Genomic DNA, 23,118 nt, shown 5'->3' on the forward strand with positions numbered 1-23,118 from the left:
AACCTCTGACATAGCTCAAGTTGGTTTGATATCAGAAGATAAGAAAAAGGAAACCTCTGACATTGCTCACGTTAAACCTTCAAAGATACTCCTACCATGATTCACCAAAGCTAAACAAGCTCAACCTTTGAAGACTGCAACTAGTGGTTTTGAAGCAAGAGTTGTTACAGGAAAGGAAGCAAGAGATAGATCTGGGTTGGGTAGTTCTGATGAAAGAAAAACACATAACACTACCAATGATCCAACTTCCTTAAGTGAACCAGGTGTTAGAGCAACTCCTGAAAGATTGAATCGACTTTAATCTGTACAAATGGTTTACCATACCTTTCTGAAAGAACATATCTTGTTATATTTTATGACAGATGGAAGGGTATACCAGATTAAGCAGAATGCTATACCGCTGAAGTATTTTGAGGAACTGGAACATGTTCTATTTCTACTTCAAGTGAAAGACAGATTAACAGATAGTGCTGCAGGATATTTAAAGTCTCAAATTCAAAGACAGAAGAAGCTTTATTCTGTAAAGTCTGACAGCACATATTGTTCAAAGTACAGAGATCACAAAGGTGATATTATCGATATGAAGCCTAACTCAGCTAAGATTATAACTACTTTTCTGGGTTATAAGGCTGTGGAATTCAATCTAGAGTCTGACAAGGCATATCTGATTAGACTAGATCAGGAGATAAGAAAAGCTAAGATAAATGATCTCAGAGCAGCTATTTTTCAAACCGGAGAAGATACAGCTGAATTGATAAATGCTAAAAGGAGGATGGTTAATGAACTTGAATATGCTGAGAGATGTTTGTTGAAGAACTATCTCAGAACAACTCCTGATATCAAAGAGATCAGAAATTGAAGCCAAGTCAAAGATCTACAACTGCTTAAATTCTGAAGTGTATACAGACTGAAGCTGTTATCAGAAGTTAAAGATGGTAAAGCTTAAAGGACTGTAAGTTGTAGTTATCTAGTCAAATTCTCATGCATTTGTACTTAATGTTTTTGACATCATCAAATATCTGTTGGATTTGTATATTATGCTAATTTACAAGTTGGGGGAGATTGTTAGATATATTTGATAATGTCATATGTAATATGATTTGTATTTAGTTTTCAGATCTTACTTAACAGGACAAATCAGTACTTAACTGGAAATCAGCACTTATACTGAAGACAGAACTTAAGATATCAGAACTTAAGTTATCAGAATTTAAGTGATCCAAAGATATTTATCAGGAGATAATATTAGGACTTAAGATGACTTTCAGATAAGGCATGCGGCTGATTGAAAGGAAAGAAGATCGAGACTAAGAAAGAAATAAATATGCATGAAGAAGGAATTCTGTGAAGAATAGAATACTTGGAAGAAAAGATAACTAGTTGATATATTTTAGGAAGTAGAATTAAATTTCAATTAGAATTTATCTTGTAACTCTGTAGTATATAAACACATGCATAGAGTTTACACTATAAGTGTTACGATTATCGAAGTTATTATTCTTTGTAACTCTAGCAGCTGTCGTGATAATTTGTTCATCACTGAGAGAGGACAGTTCCATATTGTAACAGAGTTTATTATATTGAAAAAAATCTATTTTCTGTTACTTGAGTTCTTATATTCGATTTGATTGTGCTAAACACTGTATTCAACCCCCTTCTACAGTGTGTGTGACATAACAGATCTCTTTGGCAGTCGTGTAGGCTATAACTCTGTTTGACATCATAGAGTCAAGACTGTTATGCAAAATATTTCTTACATTTGCATCCTTCAGCACAGAGGCTTTCTCTTCTGGTGTCCACTCTCTCTTCTCCTTCAACTGAAGGTGTTCATCAACAGTAGGAGTTGCAGGTACCAATTTTGTTGGCTTGTAAGGTCCATCATTGATTACGTCGAGGTAGTCTGGATCTGTAGCTTCCAAGTGCATTAGCATATTTACCATACATGTAGGATATTCAGTCTTTTTCAGAATGAGGATTTTGATACTTTCATACTCGTTCAGAGACATATTTAGATCATTTCTGATAGTAAAATAGCGTGAAACTAAAATAAATGAATATATACTATTTATTCGAGCAAAAATTATAAAATTGATTCATGATAAATCAAAATTAAAATAAGAAAATAATTAGACCAGTTAAAATAAAATAATAGGTATTTTTGTCCCAGGTAACATAATTTTTTTTACCATTAAACATAATTTTTTTACCATTAATACCGACTTAAACAGATTAAACTAAAATAAATCTAAATATAATTAGTTCGATTTGGTCGATATAATAAACGAAAGATAATTCGTACATTATTAAGCTGAGTTAAAATTTATTTTTTAATTAAAATATTATTATCTTTTGTAAACACACATATAAAAATTATATTTTTCAGTCATTTCATTTTTAAAACTAAAATATCAATCACTTATACACCTATGTGCATATTTATAATTATTATCAACTCATATATTTAAAAACTTCAATTAAATAAATTTTATAGCTTACAATTTTTACTTCAAATTAAATTCAAAAAATTATATAATATTAAAAATAATCCGTGCATCGCATGGGTTTTAGGCTAGTTATTGTTAATATAAAACCACCGAATTTGGTTGCTTTTGTTATTTCCAATCTTTTTAATTTTTGGAGGGAAATTTCCCGCCTATTTGTAATGAATTATATCAAATAAAAAGCGGGATCAACATTAAATTCCACCGATCAAAAGCGACTGACTGTAAATTACAACGATTAAAAGCGATCGACATTAAATTCCACCGCGTGCGGTGGCTTTTACTTATTCGTCAAAGAAAATTCTAGTTGATCTTAAATTCCACCAAAATCGGTGGAAATTAAAATCAGCGGCTTTTAGTTGGTGGAATTTAGTTATTTTTGTTGTAGTGTGATGTTTGTTTTGTAAAATATTAGTGAGGAGTTATCCAAGAATTATAATCTTTTGAATTATCTTATGTCATGTTTGTTTGTTTTGCAGGAGTAATTCATAGAATTATAATCCCGTCTAATACTTAGTGGGGGAAGTTGTTGTTTTATCCCCGCTTAGACTAAGTTCAATGCAATTTTATAAGTTGTGTCATTTCTATAATTAGAATTCAAATGTCAAAAATTTCAATTCCAAAGAACTTCTATAATTGGATACAAATATGCATATATGTATTATTATTCTAAATTTGAAACCAATGATGTAAGTTGAAGTTTTGTTTTAGCATAAAAAAATATTTTTTGATGCCAAATTATAACAATAGTTATAGCAATTTTGCAGCATTGAACTTGCCCTTACAAGTCATTTTTTAAAGGATTATAATCCCCCTTCGTTATAATCTCATGTGAAACAAACATATGACTGAAAAATTTAAAGGATTATATTTCAGTCTCAATGACTATCTCTCAAAATAAACATATGATAAAATTTTAAAACATTATAGTCCAATTATAAATTTCATCCTTCCAAACAAATATAGGATATAATTATTTTATTCATATGACTAATTATGATGAAATTAGTTATCCCCGAGTTATTATCCCGTGAAACAATTTTGCCTTTAGAGTATTATTATATTTACAAAAAATCATATACATTCATAAAAATGTCATTACTATTTTACATTAAAATATAAAATCTACTTGCATCTCATGTGAAACTGCAAACGAACAGAATCGAGTCAAGTTCGGTCTGAGCCGAGTAGAGTTTAATTTTTTTTAAAACGAGCCGAGCCGAGTTGAGTGTAATAACCGAGCGGAAAGTGATGTTCAAGCTCGATTGATTTATTAACGAGTTGAGCCCGAGCAGAACTCGAGTTTGTTCACGAACAACTAAGTTGAGCCGGACTCGAGCCAAGTCGAGTTGTCCACTAATATTTTGCATATATTTTTCAGATGAATAACATTAAATTGTAATTTAAATTTTACAGGTTGTATCGAGATCAACAACTAGTCTTATCCAATAATTGTATACACGCATGCTCACACTCTACATTTTTTTCCCAATCTATATCATTTTATTTTGAAAGGCGACTTTTAAAAATATATCAAATTTTATTTTTAATAACTGAGACATTCATAACTTTATAAATCATACATTACTTCTAAAATGACGATGTCAAAATTTTATTATGTTTTGCTGTTTTACTTAATATTGATTTATGTAAATTACAAGTTATTTAACGGTGTTTATGAAATATGAAAAATTGGAGATGAATGTATTATGATAATAATTTTATAGTTACTTACGAAAAAACTAAGTGATAAATTTTAAAATAATAAACAAAAACCATTAAATTATTAATAAATGATGAAAAAATATACTAGTAAAAATATTTAAGTGATTAGTAAAAATTTATAATTTGTAATATATATAAACTTTATCCGAACCGAGTCGAGTTACCGAGTTCGAGCCTAATCCGAGTCGAGCCCGAACTAAACGAGCCGAGTTGAAGCAGAATTGACAAAAAATTCGGATTAACTCGTTTATTTTCATGTTCAAGACCGACTCATTTTTAAATGAACCGCGCCGAGTTTACTTAAACGAACTGATCCCAAATTCTGTTCATGAACAACTATATTCATTTACCGCTCAAATCTGATGTAAGTTTCTTGGGTTAACCTCCAAATATTTAATATGTAACATGTTATTGTAAAGTATAATTCAAAAAACTAGCTCTCGTAACCTCCTACCCTCCTTCCACGCTCCGCTACAAGGCAACAAGAAACAGAACATCACCAAAAAAACCAACCCTCTTTGTTCAGCATCCAACTTTAAGTAACTTCCAAGCCTTCCTTCTCTATCTTCTCCCTCTCCTTTTTATCATCATCTTATTACATCATATCTAAACACACATATCAAATAACATATATCTATACACTCATTTTCTGACACAAAAAGATCAAAAAAGGAAAACTGAATTCTCTTCAGTTTCTCATGGAACGAAACAGACTGGACATAGCATTAATATTAACCTTTGTGATGGTTATTGCCCTCCTCTCTTTTGCTCTTAGTATTGCTGCAGAATTCAAGAAATCCAAGGTACCTTAAATTCAGTTTATGTACATACACTGATATGTTAATGATTTCCATAATTTATTATGTTTGTTGTTTTTGTAGAAGAAGGATATAAGATTAGATGGGAAGCTATGTTATATACCAAAAAGTGATGCATATGGCCTGGGGATTGCTGCTTTGGTTTGTTTGTTTGCAGCCCAGATTATTAGCAATTTTTTTATTTGCAAAAAGTTTTGGTTTGGCAGAGATAGAAGAAACAGTACAATCAGCAGCAGCTGTAAGCCCAGATTTTCTGGAATTTCCATTTTTCTACTCTCTGTTTCTTGGTAAGTCGGAAATGTTTATTTCTGGTAGTTACCGACTTAACGTATACTCCCTCGTCCAGTTTTTCTTGTTTGGAAATCCACGTTTTATCATTTTATTCAATCAAGTTAATAAATCAATTATTACCGTAAAATGAAACTCGGATAGCAATATTTATCCGTATTTTTTTCCCTTTTATTCACTTTTATTTACCGTAATCATAAAATATTTACAATTATTTTAGAACGAGGGAAAACGGTAATCGTGGACAATAAAATCAGCACAGAGGGAATACATTACTATTTCATATGCATCTTAACATGTGAGTTCAAGAGTTCTTGTTTTTTGGCATGGGGTTCTGTATTTGAATTTAAATTTAGGATTTTAAACTATTCTTATATTCAGTCCTTTTTATTAATTATTAGCAAGGAAATAATTATTAATTTAAGGAAATGGAAAAACAAATCGAGTATACTTTTCAAGAAAATAATGAAATTTGGTCAAGTATAGTATTTTACTTCGATATACTTGTAGCACTTGTAGGAAAGTTGAAAAATGATGTACACATGTTTGTTAAGTTTCAAGTTGGCCTTCTTTTTTGGACCTTTTCTCAAATAATAGTAAGCACAATAAGTACCATTGTTCTTATCTAGGTACTTGAAGGAACCAATCGGCCTAATTACTCAAAAAATCGGTTATGATCACTTATTAACCTCTGTACTATAAATTACATGTTATTTTATATTCTCCTACATAAAACTACATCTAACAATATGCAGTAAATATCTGTATGCATAATGCTTTCAAAAACTTATTAAGCAGTTATTAAATCTTTTATTTTCTTTCCCGGAAATTTACACACAAATTTAAACAGTTCTAACGGGGACCACTTATCGGCTTAGGTTCTACCAATTTGTCTTGAGATTGAGCTGTGTATTTTATTAATTAGAAATTAAATAACATTACTTTCTAATTACAATTATAAATTATGCAGGATCAGCTTCGTGATTAGTGCCATTTTAGCAAGTGCAGCCACAAGTATGAGTCAATCACAGGCATTTGGTGATGGATGGTTGGATGGGGAGTGCTACATTGTGAAAGATGGTGTTTATATTGGTTCAGGAATTCTGGCCCTCTTTGCAGTTGGTACAACAATTCTTTCATCAGTCACCACCTCCAAGAACACTCAAGTTGACCATGTCACCCCAAAAATCCATGCACAAGTTGAATAAACACATACATATACATCCAGTTTAACAATCAATCCATTTTGCCCCTCTTTTTTCTTTTTTAGTTTTCACTAGCCTAGGATTGTAATCAATTTATTTATCAGTGTGATATATACTCCCTCAGTTCCTTCCAATTGTTTACATTTCTGAGTAAGTGTCCGGCAAGCATTTTAAGGTGCATAAAAAGTATAGTTATGTAATTTATTTTTACAATTTTTTTTTCTGAATAAAAGTTGAATGTTTTAATTTTTATTCAGAAAAACAAAATTGTAAAAAAAAAATTATAGAACTATACATTATATGCACCTTAAAATGCGTGTCGGACACTCTCTAAAAAATGTAAATAATTGAAAGGGACGGAGGGGTACAAAATAGATTCGCATCAACTCGTTTTCATGGCAATTATTTGTCTACCATTATTGTTAGGAAAGTTGGTTTTCAAAATATAATTAGACTGACTTGGTGTTGATGACCTCTTTGTCAACTAGTATCTCCCCGGTTTCTCTCACGGATGTTAAGATTTGAAGTTACGTCGGATATTGAGGATTCGAATTTCGTAAAAGATGCATGATTTTTTTAAAAAGGAAAGCAGAATGTGTATAAAAGTGGAAGAACTTAGATATTAAAATAGAGGGAGTGGATGCGTATACATGCAGAGGGAAGGTCATCCTGGTGGAGGGGGTATGAGGAAGCATCCAACTGGGACATTGTTATCTATAAGTTGACTTGGAAAAAAGCCTTCAAAGTGGGAGGACTTGGAATAATCTAAAGGGCGCACAGGGGAAAGTGTTAAAATTTTGCTTCACTGTTGCTAACACCACTAGTCACTAATTATTATAACTGGACCACAAAAGAGAAGATTCCTTTAAGAATATATAGTATGAGAATTGATTGATTAGTTATCACTGTCTAATCTATTCTTGGTTGAATAGTTGATTTTTGCAAATGACCGGGTTCAATATCTTTTGTATGTTTTAGATATATCATTCTTTTGGGTTTATTATTTAAACATATTGCAAGTAACATATACAACAAATGAGAGTGTAATACAAATAGCTCAAATTTTTGATGCAGATATCATAAATCTGGGTTCATATATTAATACAAAAGTAATTAATTGATTCATGACAACACATGTACCTCAGTCTGTCTATTACTATTAGCATCAACATTAGTCTCTCATTATAAGTAATTGTCGTCAGACACTACACTAGTGTTCAACTACATCACAAATTTGTAATCCCAGACAAACATAAAACTTAAACCTGTGCTCCACAACAAAGAACAAACAGACTGAAGGGACATCTTAACTATATTTGCAGCGCATAATCAAACTTGTATGCTTTAATCCAGACCGGTAATGAGCTTACAATTATTGAAGCACAGTTCTGTTCGAAGTCTTAAAATCTGGAATCCGAGATCGACTGCACATAATGGAGAACTAAGATGTGAAGAGTTAAGAACTTGCATATTCATTCATGTATATAAATAATCATATAATACCTATAAGAAAGACTTTGGGAGTATTTCTGTACGATGAAGCCAAAAGAAAAACGTGCAAATTAACCTTTTCGGCAGCATATGCAGAACCTGAAGAATTCTGCCTTTTGCTCTTAAAAAGTTCAATACAAACTCTGGTAATGTGTTTTTATCCATCAGCAGTGTTTCTTTTAAAGAAATAGGCTTTTTCTGTTTTTGCATAGAGGAAAAATGTTACCAGTGCAAAACCTTTGCTTGTTCTCATCTGTAATTTTATCATCAGCTTCTAATACTAATAAAACTACAAGTTTCCATCAACCTTCTCCAATTGGGAGTAAAGTTACAATGTCAATTGTCAGCTAAAGTGTCCGATACTCAGAGATCTCATCTGGTTCAATCATATTAGTCTGTATAGCATCATTAAAGATCATCAACTAGCTGAACTAAATTATGACAAAGCTCTGTGATTTTTGCTAGGAGTGAATACACATAACATTTCACTATTAAATCAAATAAGACAATATGCAAGGAAAATATTCGGTATATTTTGGTAGTGAAGATATCTGTGTAAGTAGCAATTAATGAAATCAACTCACAACTTGTTGATCAACACATCAGACAGTAAGCGGGAGAAAGAAAGTTAAATAAACTTTCCTGACCTTTGCAAGCAAATTTGTCAGTAGTTGGATCTCATTCTTCTTCGCTGCTGACAGAGAAAAACCGACATCTGCGACAATTATCCTGACAGATAGTAGTTGACATTTTTAGTCCTATCGGAAGGCCTAGATTATATCTGTAGATTAATTTTTAGTACTAGAGAAGTATATCTGTAGGTAATTATGGTAGATGTTATTTTCATAGTTATACATCTACAATTATGTACAATATTTTCAGAGCATCTCTGACCCTTCCCTCCTCTTATATATAAATGATGTGACGATCTATATTTACAAAATATGAACAAGAATGTACACTCCAAAGCAAGCAACCCATTGGCTAAAAATTTTAAATTCTCTATCCGGCTTCTCCATATTTCCTAGCCATCTTCATTATTCAAAATTGTGCACCTAGACTTTCTACCTTTAAATTTTAATTTTAATTTCAATTTCAATTTCAAAGTTATCTCCTTCTATAATGTCATTGTAAACATTATTATCATACTAGCTTATAACCCGTACAATACACCGACTTTATAAAATTATTTTTTGAATTGAATACTTAAATTTGTTCATTTTAAATAATATGACTTCATGATAATTATATTAATACACGTATATGTTTATAATTCTTTTAGAACAGTTAAACTTATTTAAAGTAATAGCCTCCGTATATGGAAATAATTATAGCGAGTTTTTATTTTTATTGAGAGTAAAAGTACAATATCACCATTATGTCGGGACCTTTATAAAAATATTATTTTAGCGAGATTATTACTTAATCAATTAACTATAAGAGCTATTAGAAAAGATAATATTACTGATTGAACGATCTAGTTTTATTAATAATTTTATATGTGTTTTTTTTAAAAAAAATAATGTTTTAGTAAAAAGTTAATTTTTTGTTCAGATCAATAAAATATGTATTATACTTGATCGGATATTAATTTAATTTATCTCAGATCAATAGTTTACATTATTTTTTGACCCAGGGGCCTAACTCCGACGAAAATTAACTAATAATTTTTAGTTTAATTTTTCTTTTAAATGCGGATCAATAAGATAATTCTATTTTAGCACAAATAATTAGTATATATGATTTTATTTTAGTTGGTCGGTTTATATTTTAATTTAAATTTTGTGTTAGTTTGGATCAACCGTATATCTTTTTTTATCCCAGATAAATAATATATATTATTTTGTTTATTCTAATTCAATAGTATTATTTTTTTATTCAAATCATTAATATTTATTATCTCGAGGCACGTTTATTCATCAAATCCAACCAATTATATTTAGTTTGATTAAATTTATTTTAGCCCGAAGTATCAATTAGAATAATATAGAATTCAATATGAATCAGAATTTAAGTTCAATTATAATGATTTAGAGTTTGATATAAAATAGATATTAAATTGATAGAGTAAGTTGACTTAAACATAATTAGAATTAGAATTGACTGACCGGCCAATTTAAATTAAAATAGTTAAGTAAGGGTAATTAGGTAATTTCAGCAAATACCGACCGACTACCAAACTTTTAATGTTTTGTCTATTATAATATATAGTATATAACCCGTGCCATGCACGGTTGTTTTTATCATATATATCGTAATATATTTGATATATTAAAAACCCAATATATTATGTATTATGTTTTCTTATTTATAATATTATAATATTTTTTTTAAAAAAATATGATTTTATTGTATTACTCATTTCTTTAAATATATAAAATCTAACGATCAACAACGACCGACAACCAAACTTTCAATGTCTCGTCTTTAATATAATAGTATAAATATGAATATAATATAAGTGTCATATTTTAAATATAATAGAATTGATAGACGATTAATTTTAGGTGACTTGTTTTAAATGTCATAATATAAGTGTCATATTTAAATATAATAGAATTGATAGGCGAGTAATTTTATGTGTTTTATCTTAAATATAATATTAATTATCCTATTTTAAATATGATAGAACGACCAACAACCAACAACCAACAACCAACAACCAACAACCAAACTTTTAATGTTTCATCTTTAATATAATAATATAGATTATAGCTAGGCATTATAAAAAATCCCATCGAAACAAAACACCTTTTGGTTCTCTATAATTTACAAAATTATTATTATCTATATTATACTATAATAATCGGAACGAGGTATAATTTGGTTCAACGGTTATTCCCCAATTTTGGTTATTAAGAAAATAAATAAATAGTGTTATATGTCCGCTAAACTACTAAATCATTAAACTACTACACTTATAGTTTACTTATCCTACTAAATTACAATTACAATTTATCATATTGTTAAAAAATAAATAAATAGTATTATATATCCGCTAAACTACTAAATTGTTAAATTACTAAATATAGTATACTCGTCCTACCGAACTACAACCACAAGTTATCGTATTATTTTTATTATAAATTTATAATTATTATATATTTATATAAATATGTTAACATTATAATATAACGGAATAAATAAAAAAATTTAAATACTAACGGAAACTTGTGCATCCCACGGGATTTAAGATAGTATAATATAATAGCCAAACCATTTAGAGAATGACCTTGGAGATGCTCTTAGGCAAAAATATACTTTTGTTAACTTTTACTAGCTACAATTTCACTTTTACGAGTATCGGAATCGGACTATTCATTTGGCTCCGAGTTCTCATGTCGGATAACTGAGACGCTCAGATTTGAACATTTAGTTTAGGCCAAAAAAAGGTACAAATTTCAGTTAGTAAGTCCGACACTTCGACACATATCTTTACAGTTCTAATCGAGTCCGGGTCACAAAGCTCACAAGCCACAAATTGTTCATAAGAAAACATTTGTTAGGCCTCTTTTAGTAGCGGAAGACAGTTCTTTTCAAGAACAATGCTTCAAACATAATCTATAGAAATGTTTAATTACATACAACGATAAAAATTTATATTAAGACACGTAAAATAATAAACAGTAATAGTTCTTAATTAATGCTAGGCTGAAGCTATTATGAAGAAAGTTTTAAGGAAAACGATTGCAATGCAATTAGCCTAATGACTGTGCTGTTGTCTAATTTATAATGGAAGAAATGTTAACTTATTTCCATTAATAGTTAAAAAAAATTAATAGTTTGCGGATGTTGGCTAGTAATCGAAATTATATTACTCCAGTTGCGTCAAATCATAGATGCCTACTTAACAGGAAGCAAAGAGTCCAGACTTTGTTCTTCCACAGATTGTTCTACCGTATCAAGAATTGTTCCCACCTGCAAAATAAAATTTTAACCAAGGAAGATGACAGAGAGAAAAATAAAACACTACGCCAACATTAGTAATCAAAACTCATGTACACCCAAATTACATTATCTTATAGAGTGACCATTTTAAAGTCATGCAAGCAACCAGATATTGAAATTTTAGCAATATAAAACTAAGACAGAAAACTCATCAACCACTTGAACTGAAAACCACCTATGACCCGGGTCTAGGTTGTTGGTAGCCCAGGTCCGTAATGTCCCGGCCCAGCTTACACATCCTTACTACAATCCGGGTCCAGCTCACTTGTAGTTCAGGTCCAGCTTCACCTACAATCAAAGCAGATCTGCGGCCCATATCCATAAGCAACCCAAAAAGGGCACAATACGTGATGTGCAAGTTACGTAACAAACTATATCTATTATTGGATAGGAAGAAACACGCTCATGTACTATCCTATTCCAGACACGTGTAGCACATCCATGAGTCTCAGGTGCCCATTCGCTCTCTGGACGGACGAATCGATTGAAAGATAACAGCCCCTAAAACCTACCATTGGGCTATAAATAGTCCAAGGGAAGAATGTTTGGGGGTTACATTCTCATTCTCATATAAACACTGTTTCATACATACACCACAACAATCTTTCATTTTTTATCTTCTTCTTCAAGCGAGTTCTTATTCTCACACCGGAGGCGCCGCGAAACTCAAAACCCCCCTTCAGTGTTGTTTTGCAGATACCCAATCACAGTTACACCGCAAGAAACATCCAGAAGTGGTTTCAGATGGAACAGATCGTGGAACAGAGTTATCATTTGGCGCTAGAAGGAGGGGTGTTCCGTCCTTGGGACTTGGTGCCCCTGGTCTCGTCTTCTTCAACAAAATTTGAAAAGAGTTTGTTATATAATCTGTAAAAATCTAAGCAACCCAGCTCAGTCGTAACTATGAATACTTTTTATTTAAGCCATATTTGTGTGTGTTCGTCATTTCAAGCCATGTTTGTGTGAGTTTTTTTTAAGCCACGTTTGTGTGAGGTACAACTAGTCTTTCTTGTTTACAAACCTAGATTTGCTTTACTCTTGAACATTCAGTTGCTAGCTTGAACCCAGATTTAGATGTTCTTGACCCCGCACCCTGATTGTTGTTGTGTTGGTTGATATTAGTTCATGTTAAAAGCAACCTTAGATCTTTTTGGCAGATTGCACTCTTGGTTAGTTGTTATTTATGGGTTTTATTTCTCGCAAATTCTTGCTATTTGCAAATTGTTACTTTTATACTCTCGAGACAATGATTGAAACCTGGAAGACTACGGTTGGGAGACCTTCAACAAACACACAGGCCCAGGACCCGGACAAGTCCCAGGACCGGGGGGCCAACCAAGACACTCTCCAGGAGCAACCATTACCCCACACCCCGATCTTCGAACGAGTAGTCCCCCCTGGGATGCTAGAAACCTTATTAAGCCGAATTAGTACAAGTACATCAATGTCCCGATCGCAGAAGAACACATGGCTAACCTAACCAGTACTGAGCTAGCTGTGGCGATCCAACTCTTCAGGGAAAATCAAAACCGGGCCCAGAAAGAGGCATAACATGAAGACGACTCGGAGGAGTCCGGTAACTGACACCAATCCCGACCCTCTGTCTTTGACCAGATTGGGGGCAAAAGCAAGAAGAATAAGAAAGCTCAAAGCAAGAACAAAGAAACTGTTAGTGTTTGTGCCTTAGAGACAACACTATAATATTTTAATTTAAGACATTTGGATTATTAATATTTATGTTCTATCGATTATTCCATTTCTAATTTATTATGTCTTAATTTACTGCGATATAAATGTTAGATTAATAACTGTCCTTGGAATATGATGTCAATTCTATATCTCTAAGTACGTGACTTAGAAATGAGATTATGAGAATAGTATCAATATTCCTAAAGGTCCCTAGTCGAGTATTATTATTAGAGGACAGTAATAATGCATTCAGACTGGTATGTTTGTTGACTGATGATCACATCTCATTGATCATAGGTATAGTGATACTAAAGTCAAAAACACAGGCATATGTAAATGTACATAGTGCTGGATAGACCCGATGTGAGATTCTACATGTCTGTTGTGTCATAAGTAATTCTCACAGTGATAATAATGTAATGATCCTTAGACCTAAAGTCATTATATTTCTATACGAGAATTAATATACATTGATTTCATTAAAAGTTATCCTTGACCAGGTAATGATAAAAGTGGACATTGGATATATTATGAATCGTATGAGAAATATAAATGATCTAGATGGGATTTAACCCTCCTATTTTAGGAGTGATATTATTGGCCTCATGTGTGAGTTAGACTATGAAACGCGTGGCCACACTCAAATGTTGATTTGATATGATAGTCTACTCATTGATCAAGGAAACCTGGATTAAATATTGATGAGGATGACACATTACATGCCTCTAGTTTAATCTATAATATATGGTTAAAGAGATTATATTACATTGTACATTATTCACGAAAGGTTAAATCGATCACCGATTCAATTATTATTACTTGGGTAGCAATGATGTATTACCAGATGCCGCTCATTGTTTACTATTTTAAGTTAGATTTAAAATTCATTGCCAACTTAATAATAACCTATAGGGTCACACACAAAGAATGCTTGAAGGTTTATTTAATTTAAATTGGATTTAAATTAAATAAAGTAGTTCGAATTATTTATAATATTAATTAAGTACGACTTAATTAATTAGATAAATAATGATATTCGAATTTACTAATATTAATTATGAAATTCAGTTGTTAAATAATTAAGTGTGACTTAATTATTATACAAATAGAAATTTTGAATTAATAATAACTCCTAATTAGTTAAGAGTTATAATTTTTTTCTACTCTCTATATAATATCTCTTGTGTGGCTGATTTTGATGTGCAAGACTTTTACTAAAACCCTAGCCTAGCCAACAAGAGAGAAGATGGAGATAGCAAGAAGAAACGAGTTTGTGCTAGTACACATTCAATCCTTGCGTTCAAGCATTCGTGTGGATACCGATAGAGCGTAGATCGCGATAGCGGGATGCGTGGTGATTGAAAAATCTTGGACCTCCATTAGTCAACCAATTTGTAAAGCTTCATAAGGTAAAAAAATCTGATCTACGAATTAAATATATGTTTTTCGCATGGATCCTGCGGTGGGTTTTGAAAATTCTGTTTTTTTACGTTTTTAATTACTGTTTCCGTTGCGTTTATGTGCTCGAAACTCAATAATGGCATTAGAGTTACTTGCGAAAAGTGTTTAATTCGTTTATGTGTTTACCGGTTTTATGATGATAACATCTATACAATATTCCATGACTGTTATGTATGTAATTTTGTATTTTTTACATGTTATGTTTAAATATATGTATGCATGTATATGTTTTGAATATATGATATTCATGAGAGTTGTATAATCACATGATGATTATATAATCTGTATATATACTGATATATACATGTTTTGTCTTTACTCTTATTATAAGAATCATATTTGATACGATTCTGAATCGGATGCAGCAGATTTGCTGAAATCTGTATCTGGTTTCCGGTTTTGGCTAACCAATACGCGATTTCATATGGAATCGAGCGTTTGAACGAAACTGATAGCTAAAGCTATCATCGACTGATTTATAAGGTGTTTGACGTCTTTTAGCGTAATATCCCATATTTTCAAATATTATTATTATTATTATTATTATTTGGAATTGTTTATGTGATTTTATGTGAATTTTAGTGAATTCTATGATAATTGGAATTGATGTTTGGGTGTTTATATGTGATATTATTTGAGTATTTGAAATTTTTATATGTGCAGAATAAAATATAGATAATTATGATATTTTTCTGATAATTTTTGGATTGTTATATGATTTTATAATGATTTATAAATTTATTAATTATTTTCTGAGTAATTACAAAATTATTTTATAAAGCCGGGAATCGTCCAACTTCAACCGTTTTTACGTTTTTACAACCCGAAACTCTTCCGAAAACTCCTTCCTAACCTAATCTTGTAATTCTGGACATTTTTCGTGTTTTGACTTTTTCGATCCGGATTATGGTTTTGACCCGTGCGCGGCCCGGCGCAAGATTTTCGGTACGATAACCATTTTGATAAATCAACAAAACCCGTATTCTCGAGAGACGGGATATTTTTACATTATTTTCGTATATGGTGTTTTATGAAAAGCTCGTTTTGATAATTATCCAAATCTGGTATTAAATTGTATCGTTTTGTAGTTACTTAGCGGCTAAGTAATTTATTTTTGGATCGTTTTGTAGTTACTAGCGGCTAAGCAACTAATTTATCGATCCAAAATGATCCAGAACGAACCAATATTCCGTAAATATAAATAGCCTATTTCTTATTTCATTTATTTCGTTTATTCATTTGCAACCAGTAAAAATGCAGTAAATACAGAGAAAAACCCTACAAACCGATACGTTCCTGAGAATCAAACGCACGAACGAGGACGTTATCGAACTCCGATTCGGGCATGTAATATATCAAATCGAAGCTCTCGAAAAATACTTTCTGATTCAACCAACCATTTCAGTGCAGAAATCAAGGTAATTTTCTTATTTAATTATTTTAATTTGAATTATTTAGGAATAAAATATGAATTTTTGTAGAAATGATTATTTGAGTGTTTTGATAATTCCATGTTGTAGAGCATGTTTTTCTGGTCAATTTCATATATTATACTTCAAATATAGAGTTCAATATCATGTAGTAATTGAAATTTGATTTTCTAGAAATTCTGTAAAAAGCTGTTCTTGGTGTTCTTGAAGAGTTCTGAGAATCAAACCCAAATTTGAAGGTGATATTGAACATCAAATCGCAAGTATTCGTAACCGTTGTGAAGCCCTTGACAAGAGCTATATGTTTGTACCTATATCATCAATAGAGGTTGATTATTTAATAATTTCGATTTTTTAATTTTATTAGTTAAATTCGGTTTTTAAGTTTAAGGGATTGTTTGATGTTTTGATAGTTGATTATTGTTCCTGGTATCACAAGGATCGTTTCCATATATAGTTTGTATGCTTTTGATTAAGATTTAGTTAAAACCGAGTTCTAAGTTTTTTAAGATTTTTCAAATCAATTTTTGAGGTTATTTTGGTGTTTTTGATGGTTCTTGATGCTCTGAATAGATTGTACGTATTCTGGGCTTTAATTTCATATATCATACGATCGATTTGGTTAAGAATTGCTTCGATTTGTCTTTTCCGTTTAAATCGTCGATTTTTGGCCGGAATGATGTTCGGAAGGTTTACTGTGAATTCTGGTGATGGATTCGGGTTATCCTGGATTGGTGGAGTTGTTTAGAGCCGCTTAACGGTTGAAACAGGGTTGATATGAGGGTTGTAGGGCTGCCGGAAGGATGCCGGGACTCGGCCGGAATCTGGAAATTCCAGAAACCGACGAGACTCCGGTCATCTTCTTCGCGAAGTCCGGCGAAGCCCCACCACTCAAACCACCGTTTGATCCAACGAAAGGTATGACCTGTTTACTAACTCTATTTCTGCATTTTCTGTTTTATTTTAATTCAAAAATTCATTATTTTAATTTCAAAAATTGTTTTTAATTAACTTAAATTTCCAAAATTTATTATTTAATTATTCTAAAAATTATTTTAATTATTTATTATTCAAAAATAAATCAAAATTATTTTATTAGTTAATTTTAATTAGTTTTTAATTATTTTAATTAATTGATTAATCTTTAATTAATTGATTAATTAATTTAATTAATTATTAATTAATTTTAATTGATTTAATAATTAGATTTAATTATTTAAAATTGATTTAAAAATCCCAAAAAATAGTTTTGGGCTCTAGAATATTATTTTAAATTATTTTCCAGGCTCGATAATTCTTATAAAATTATTTTCGGGTGTTCGAGCCCTATTATTTAATTATAAAATGATTTGGAGATCCGTTTTAATTCCGAAAAATGTTCAAAAATTCATAATAAATCAACCGTTCGTCCGTTTAATACGAAACGAACGCCTCTAGACTCAGAAAAATATTCCGCTTTCATTAAAAATACTTTTGAGACCTAAATCCTTTTGTTTGGAAAGGTCGCTTATTTTACGAATCATTCTGAGTCGATTTTTGATCGATAAATCATATTTTTGACCCGATTTCAGTTTTAAACATACCGAGTCGAACCTTTTGATGAACTGAGTCATATGTGATATGAATTATGTGATACGTGAGTTATGTGTTTATGTGCTATATGAATTACGTGTGTACGTGGGTCAAGAGTCCTGTGTTTGTCTGTTATATTTATGTGTGGGCTATCGTATGGGTAGATGATAGGCTTTTGACGCGCAGTTCGTCGAGTTATTATCGATTAGACGATTAAAGCTATATCTTTTAATTATAGATGCGGATCATTCGAGTGATCAGGACAGGGTGTTGGATAAAGAATGAGATGGAATGGCATCGAATATCTGGCTTCTAGCAATCGTAGGAGCAGCATATCGGTGAAGTATTGAAAAGAAAGACGGTGATATCTTAAGACAGACTATCAGAATAGGGGCGTCTTTGCGAGTGTGACTAACTGCTAAACCCAAAGGCAAGTACCCCTGACTTCACTTATTGTTCAAGTGACGTTTATTTCGAATCATATTATACGAGTATCCCTATCATCACTTATTGTTCAAGTGATATTTATTTTAAATCTAATCATGCAAGTATTGTTTTCCCTATTCTCAGCTAAAAATAGATAAATGTTTTACATATCGCTGAAATAAATGATTCTGTTTATGCAAGTATTCTTCTGTTATTCTATGTTCAGAATAGCTAAGTGATTTTACTTATCAAATTACTGGATTTATAAATGTTTTGGATTTTGAGAAAGATGATTTTGTTGCGAGTATTCCTGCCCAAGTGAATGGGGGAAATAAAATTATTTAGGATGTCAATTGATTCGGCTCCTTTTTCAATAAAAAGGTTTTTAAGATTGGAATGGTTACTGGTTACTAGTTACAACGTGGGTGATCGAGATATCGGTCCAGCTGTAATATCTTTCAAGGCTAGTTATGCCTTTTCTGGCACCCTATAGGTACCGTATGTCTTCGGGATACGGGTAGTACCTATACTTACAGTATGGCTGCGGGATACCGGTGTTGTTTCGCGACTGATCATCGGGAACAACATGAAATATAATTGGTTCCAATCTAAATTGATATCTAAATTTCTTTATTGGTTTGATAATCATAGAATAAATGATTTATCAACTGTTTCTATTTTGGAATAAAGGAAAATATGGTTTGATTCAGATTCTGATTTATGCTGATACTTACGTAGTTGTTAAATATCAAAGGTGGTATTAGTATAGATGATTGATGTTGAATTCAGTATGGGATGTTGTGAGCATCAAAGTTCGTATTGATATCTAATTTGATATGATAGCAAAATAAGTATTAATTTCAAGAGTTCGGTTTTGAGTAAAGTTTATGATTCAATCCATAATCATTGTTTCTTGTTATTATTGTTTACGATATTTCCGTAAACACAGTTTTACGAGTTTTATTCTCGTCCAGATTCAAAGTATTGCTGAAACATTTCACTCGAAAATATCAAAAAGAGTTTTGAATACAGTAAGGAACAATTATCCGATTCTTTAATAAAATTTGTGTTTCAGCAATTATGATTTTAAATATTCCGCGCTATTGCAGATGTCGGTTTTATATCAAAACGACCCGATATTTACTATAATGATCTTGCTGAGCATTTCTTTCGCTCATACTTGCCTATTTTCAAATTTAACCTCCAGTGAGGATTAGCTTGCGCTGTTTAGCTGCGTAATTCGAGGAAGCAAATAAGAAGCTTTTGGAAGGTGGTTGGTCCAGGGTTTGCGAACTAGTGTAAGTTTTATTGTATAAAGTTGTTTATATTATATTATATTATAATTGTGTTATTTTTGGGCCTAGTATACTTCTCTTCGAAGTTATACTAGGGGGTTTAGCTTTGAGTTGAGAGTTGTTGCAAAGAGTTTTAAAAGAAAGTGAAAATTATTGGTGGAATTTAGATTTCTTGTTTCTAGAAACCTTAAAAGATCTTAGATTAGTTTGGGGTCATAATGATAAATATCTTCCGCTGGCATTTGTTTATTGATTAAACAGATTAATTTGGATTGAAGTTTTATAGTGACGACCAAATCCTCTGACCCCGGATTTGGGGGCGTTACATTTAGACCCTGTAATCTGCGATTTAATGTTATCAGATTTAATTTTGAATTTTCTGATTTTCTGATTTTTGCCATATTTGGTTTTTATGATTAGATCATGATGGGTATGATATATTAAGATCAGATTATGTGTTCTAACATGTACATATGTGTTAATTGAGCATGGTGGATGGTTATGACTTATGACCTTGGGTTAATGGTTTTGTTTTTTTTTAAAATATGGCTTGCATGTCGTTTGATCTTGTAATTGTTAAATCTCGAATGTAACTCGAGTTTTTTTTGTAAGTTTATTAGATTAGTTTTTTATATTTTATTATTATAATGTACTTGAAGACTTAAAGATCAAGGAAGGGCATTCCCAAGGAAGCCATCCAAAGAAGCAATACAAGGAAGCAATACAAGAAAGAAGACATGTAATAGTTAGCTTGTATTTATTTTTCACCTTAGATTGACTTAGATCTTTGTCATTAGCTTGATAAAGATCACATAGGATGAAGCCATAACCAACCACATTTATTTATTGCACTTTACATATATATGCGCATATGATGAATATATGTGTAGAGTAGTTTATAAAGATGCATGCTAAATTAGATTAAGGATGCATGTATTAGATACGACATCCATGCCATGCTTGCTAAACAAGATAAAATCTGTAACGACTCAAGATTTTAAAATGAACAAACGATTATGAGATTCTCGTATTTATGAAACACAGAATAAAATATAAATTTTCTTTATTTCTGACATGGGGCGATTTTGTCAAAAGCGAGTTCATTGAACTTGTAAGGTTGTGGGTTTTAAGTGAGACCGTTTTGACTCCCTCACTACCTGAAAATTAAACCATTGACGAATATTGATTTTAAGTATTTTATTCAAGGAAAAATTGGGAATCTCTTTATGATAGGATCATGATCGTTTTAAAATTAAAAACCCCTAAATTTAATATTAAGTTGATCAGATGCCTTCCAGTGAGTCCAATGCATTAACCCCTAGATCGACAAAGAGTGGGTTCGCCAAAGCGAAGTACTCCTATCTATCGTGAGAGATGTGTTGAAGTATATTGATACTTTTTGACTATTGAGTTTGACTTAACTAAGTTACCACAATAGGATTGTGAACTTAGAGGCATAGAGTTTGGCGAGATTTATTAGATAAATATGAACAAACTGTTGTTCCACCAAACTATCCAAGAGTTATATAGTTGATATAATTGACAAATGTTGTCTACCAAAATAATCATATTTTAGGAGAAAAGCCAAAGCTGACCTAACGTATGGTGAAATATGGATCTTGGCTCACTACAAAGGATATAGAAAATATTCTTTCCGAATTAATAGTTAGGGCTATTGATTTGATAAAAATAGTGGGAGATATATATATATTGTGAATATATATATATATATGTGAATAATCACTTGAACATAATTTAATAATTATCTGTAGACTAAGTCATTTTATGCACTTGAATATTATAGATATCAAATGACAAATAACACAAATAACTTCTCTATGTAATAGTCCTTGAGAATGACAAGCTGACATGAAATAATTTCCTCAATTGGCATGGGAACTTGAGGATTGTCCTCAGGTTCAAGGATGTCACTCAAACCCCTCCCTTATTTCTTCTAGATGAGAATGAAACATGTGCTGAACAAAATGCTTACTAGAAGCAAATTGATTATGCAACTGATGTTTCATGTCTCATGCTTGTAATTATGAATGCTGAGCTTTAGAAGCAACAAGAGCATAATGATGCTTATGATATGATTGAGCACCTTCAAAGGATGTTTGAAGGATAGGCTCGTCAGAAATATTTGACAATAATAAGGCACCATACTTTTGTATTAATAAGAGAATGATATCCGGTTGGACCACATGTTCCAAAGATGATAAGTATATGTATCTTGATATTATGGGTTTCAAGAATGGTCTAGAGACTCAGTTTAATTTGATCAAATAATCTTTGAACAACTTCTATTCTCAATTTGTTAAGAACAAAAGGAATGAGATAGACAGAACACTCACTGAGTTGTTAGGCATGTTTAAAACTGCTGAAAATAACACGGTAAAGGCATGAATTATATCCATATTGATGGTGTACACATGGAATGCAAATGGGAAAGGAAAGTGGATAGGCAAGCTGAAGATTTGATCTTATTTGGTTCCAAACCAAAGTCCAATCCTAAGGGCTTTGGAAGCCTAATAGTGGTGTTGCTAAAGGAGATGATTGTCACTTCTGTGGAAATAATTGGATGATTGGAAGTTAAATTGTCGAGCTTGTTTGGAAGATCTAAAGCAGAAGACCAGCAATGGTCAAGCTTCAGGTATTGGGTCAAAATTGGAGTAAAAGTTGCTGCTCTAGTTAAAGGAACACAATACCTAATTTTTCCCATAAGGCGAGATTGAGAACTTGATAAATTGTTATTACGTGTCTGCCTTTAGCGGATACATTAATTCAATTTTTTGTCTGGGACAAGAAAGGTTTCCATTTTAATTAAAATAAATTATAGTTGTTTATTTTATTTTAATGATAAGGCTTATAATGTTGCACAATTAGTTAACAATTTATATGTTCTAAGATGACTCAAATCAAACATTACCTCTAGCATTGTCGTTAAGCGATATTAATGAGAAACGCATTTCTGAGTAACATATAGATGGATACTTGGATAAGTTTGATTTTGAATCATACGGAAGATGTGAACTTTATCTCATTGGCAAAATGACTAAAGCTTCTTTTACCTGATCAGGTGAAAGGGCCACCGAACGATTAGGACTTACACATAATGATGTATATGGTCGAATGCGTATGATGTTAAGGGGTGGCTTTTACTAATTCATAACATTTACTGTCGACTTTAGTATGTATGGAATGTATATCTTATGAAGAACAAATCTGATTCTTTTGAAATGTTCAAAGAATATAAGGCTAAAGTAGAA

At 31.4% G+C, this 23,118-nt stretch overlaps 1 protein-coding gene and 1 long non-coding RNA gene across 2 annotated transcripts; one reads left to right on the forward strand and one right to left on the reverse strand.

Moving 5' to 3' along the window:
- The first annotated feature begins 4,647 nt into the window (after positions 1-4,647).
- Positions 4,648-7,483, forward strand: LOC141670285 (protein MODIFYING WALL LIGNIN-1-like). Its single transcript, XM_074476153.1, has 3 exons — positions 4,648-5,029; positions 5,108-5,331; positions 6,303-7,483. Exons 1-3 carry the CDS (start codon positions 4,925-4,927, stop codon positions 6,538-6,540), a joined length of 567 nt encoding a protein of 188 aa, XP_074332254.1. The 5' UTR covers positions 4,648-4,924; the 3' UTR covers positions 6,541-7,483.
- Positions 7,484-7,614: 131 nt separating this feature from the next.
- LOC141670301 (uncharacterized) lies at positions 7,615-8,962 on the reverse strand. The gene is made up of 2 exons (XR_012554515.1): positions 8,676-8,962; positions 7,615-7,961 (listed from the first exon to the last, which is right to left on the reverse strand). It is a non-coding gene; the product is annotated as an uncharacterized LOC141670301 (long non-coding RNA).
- Positions 8,963-23,118: the final 14,156 nt, after the last annotated feature.

The sequence above is a fragment of the Apium graveolens genome, chromosome 1, assembly GCF_009905375.1.
Source record: "Apium graveolens cultivar Ventura chromosome 1, ASM990537v1, whole genome shotgun sequence".
In the NCBI taxonomy this organism is placed as follows: domain Eukaryota; kingdom Viridiplantae; phylum Streptophyta; class Magnoliopsida; order Apiales; family Apiaceae; genus Apium; species Apium graveolens.

Bases quoted from the DNA above. Each gene is read 5' to 3' on its own strand.
- LOC141670285 (XM_074476153.1), top strand. From the start codon at position 4,925: ATGGAACGAAACAGACTGGACATAGCATTAATATTAACCTTTGTGATG. The intron at 5,030-5,107 runs GTACCTTAAATT...TTGTTTTTGTAG, and splicing joins CAGAATTCAAGAAATCCAAG to AAGAAGGATATAAGATTAGA. The intron at 5,332-6,302 runs GTAAGTCGGAAA...TAAATTATGCAG, and splicing joins TTTCTACTCTCTGTTTCTTG to GATCAGCTTCGTGATTAGTG.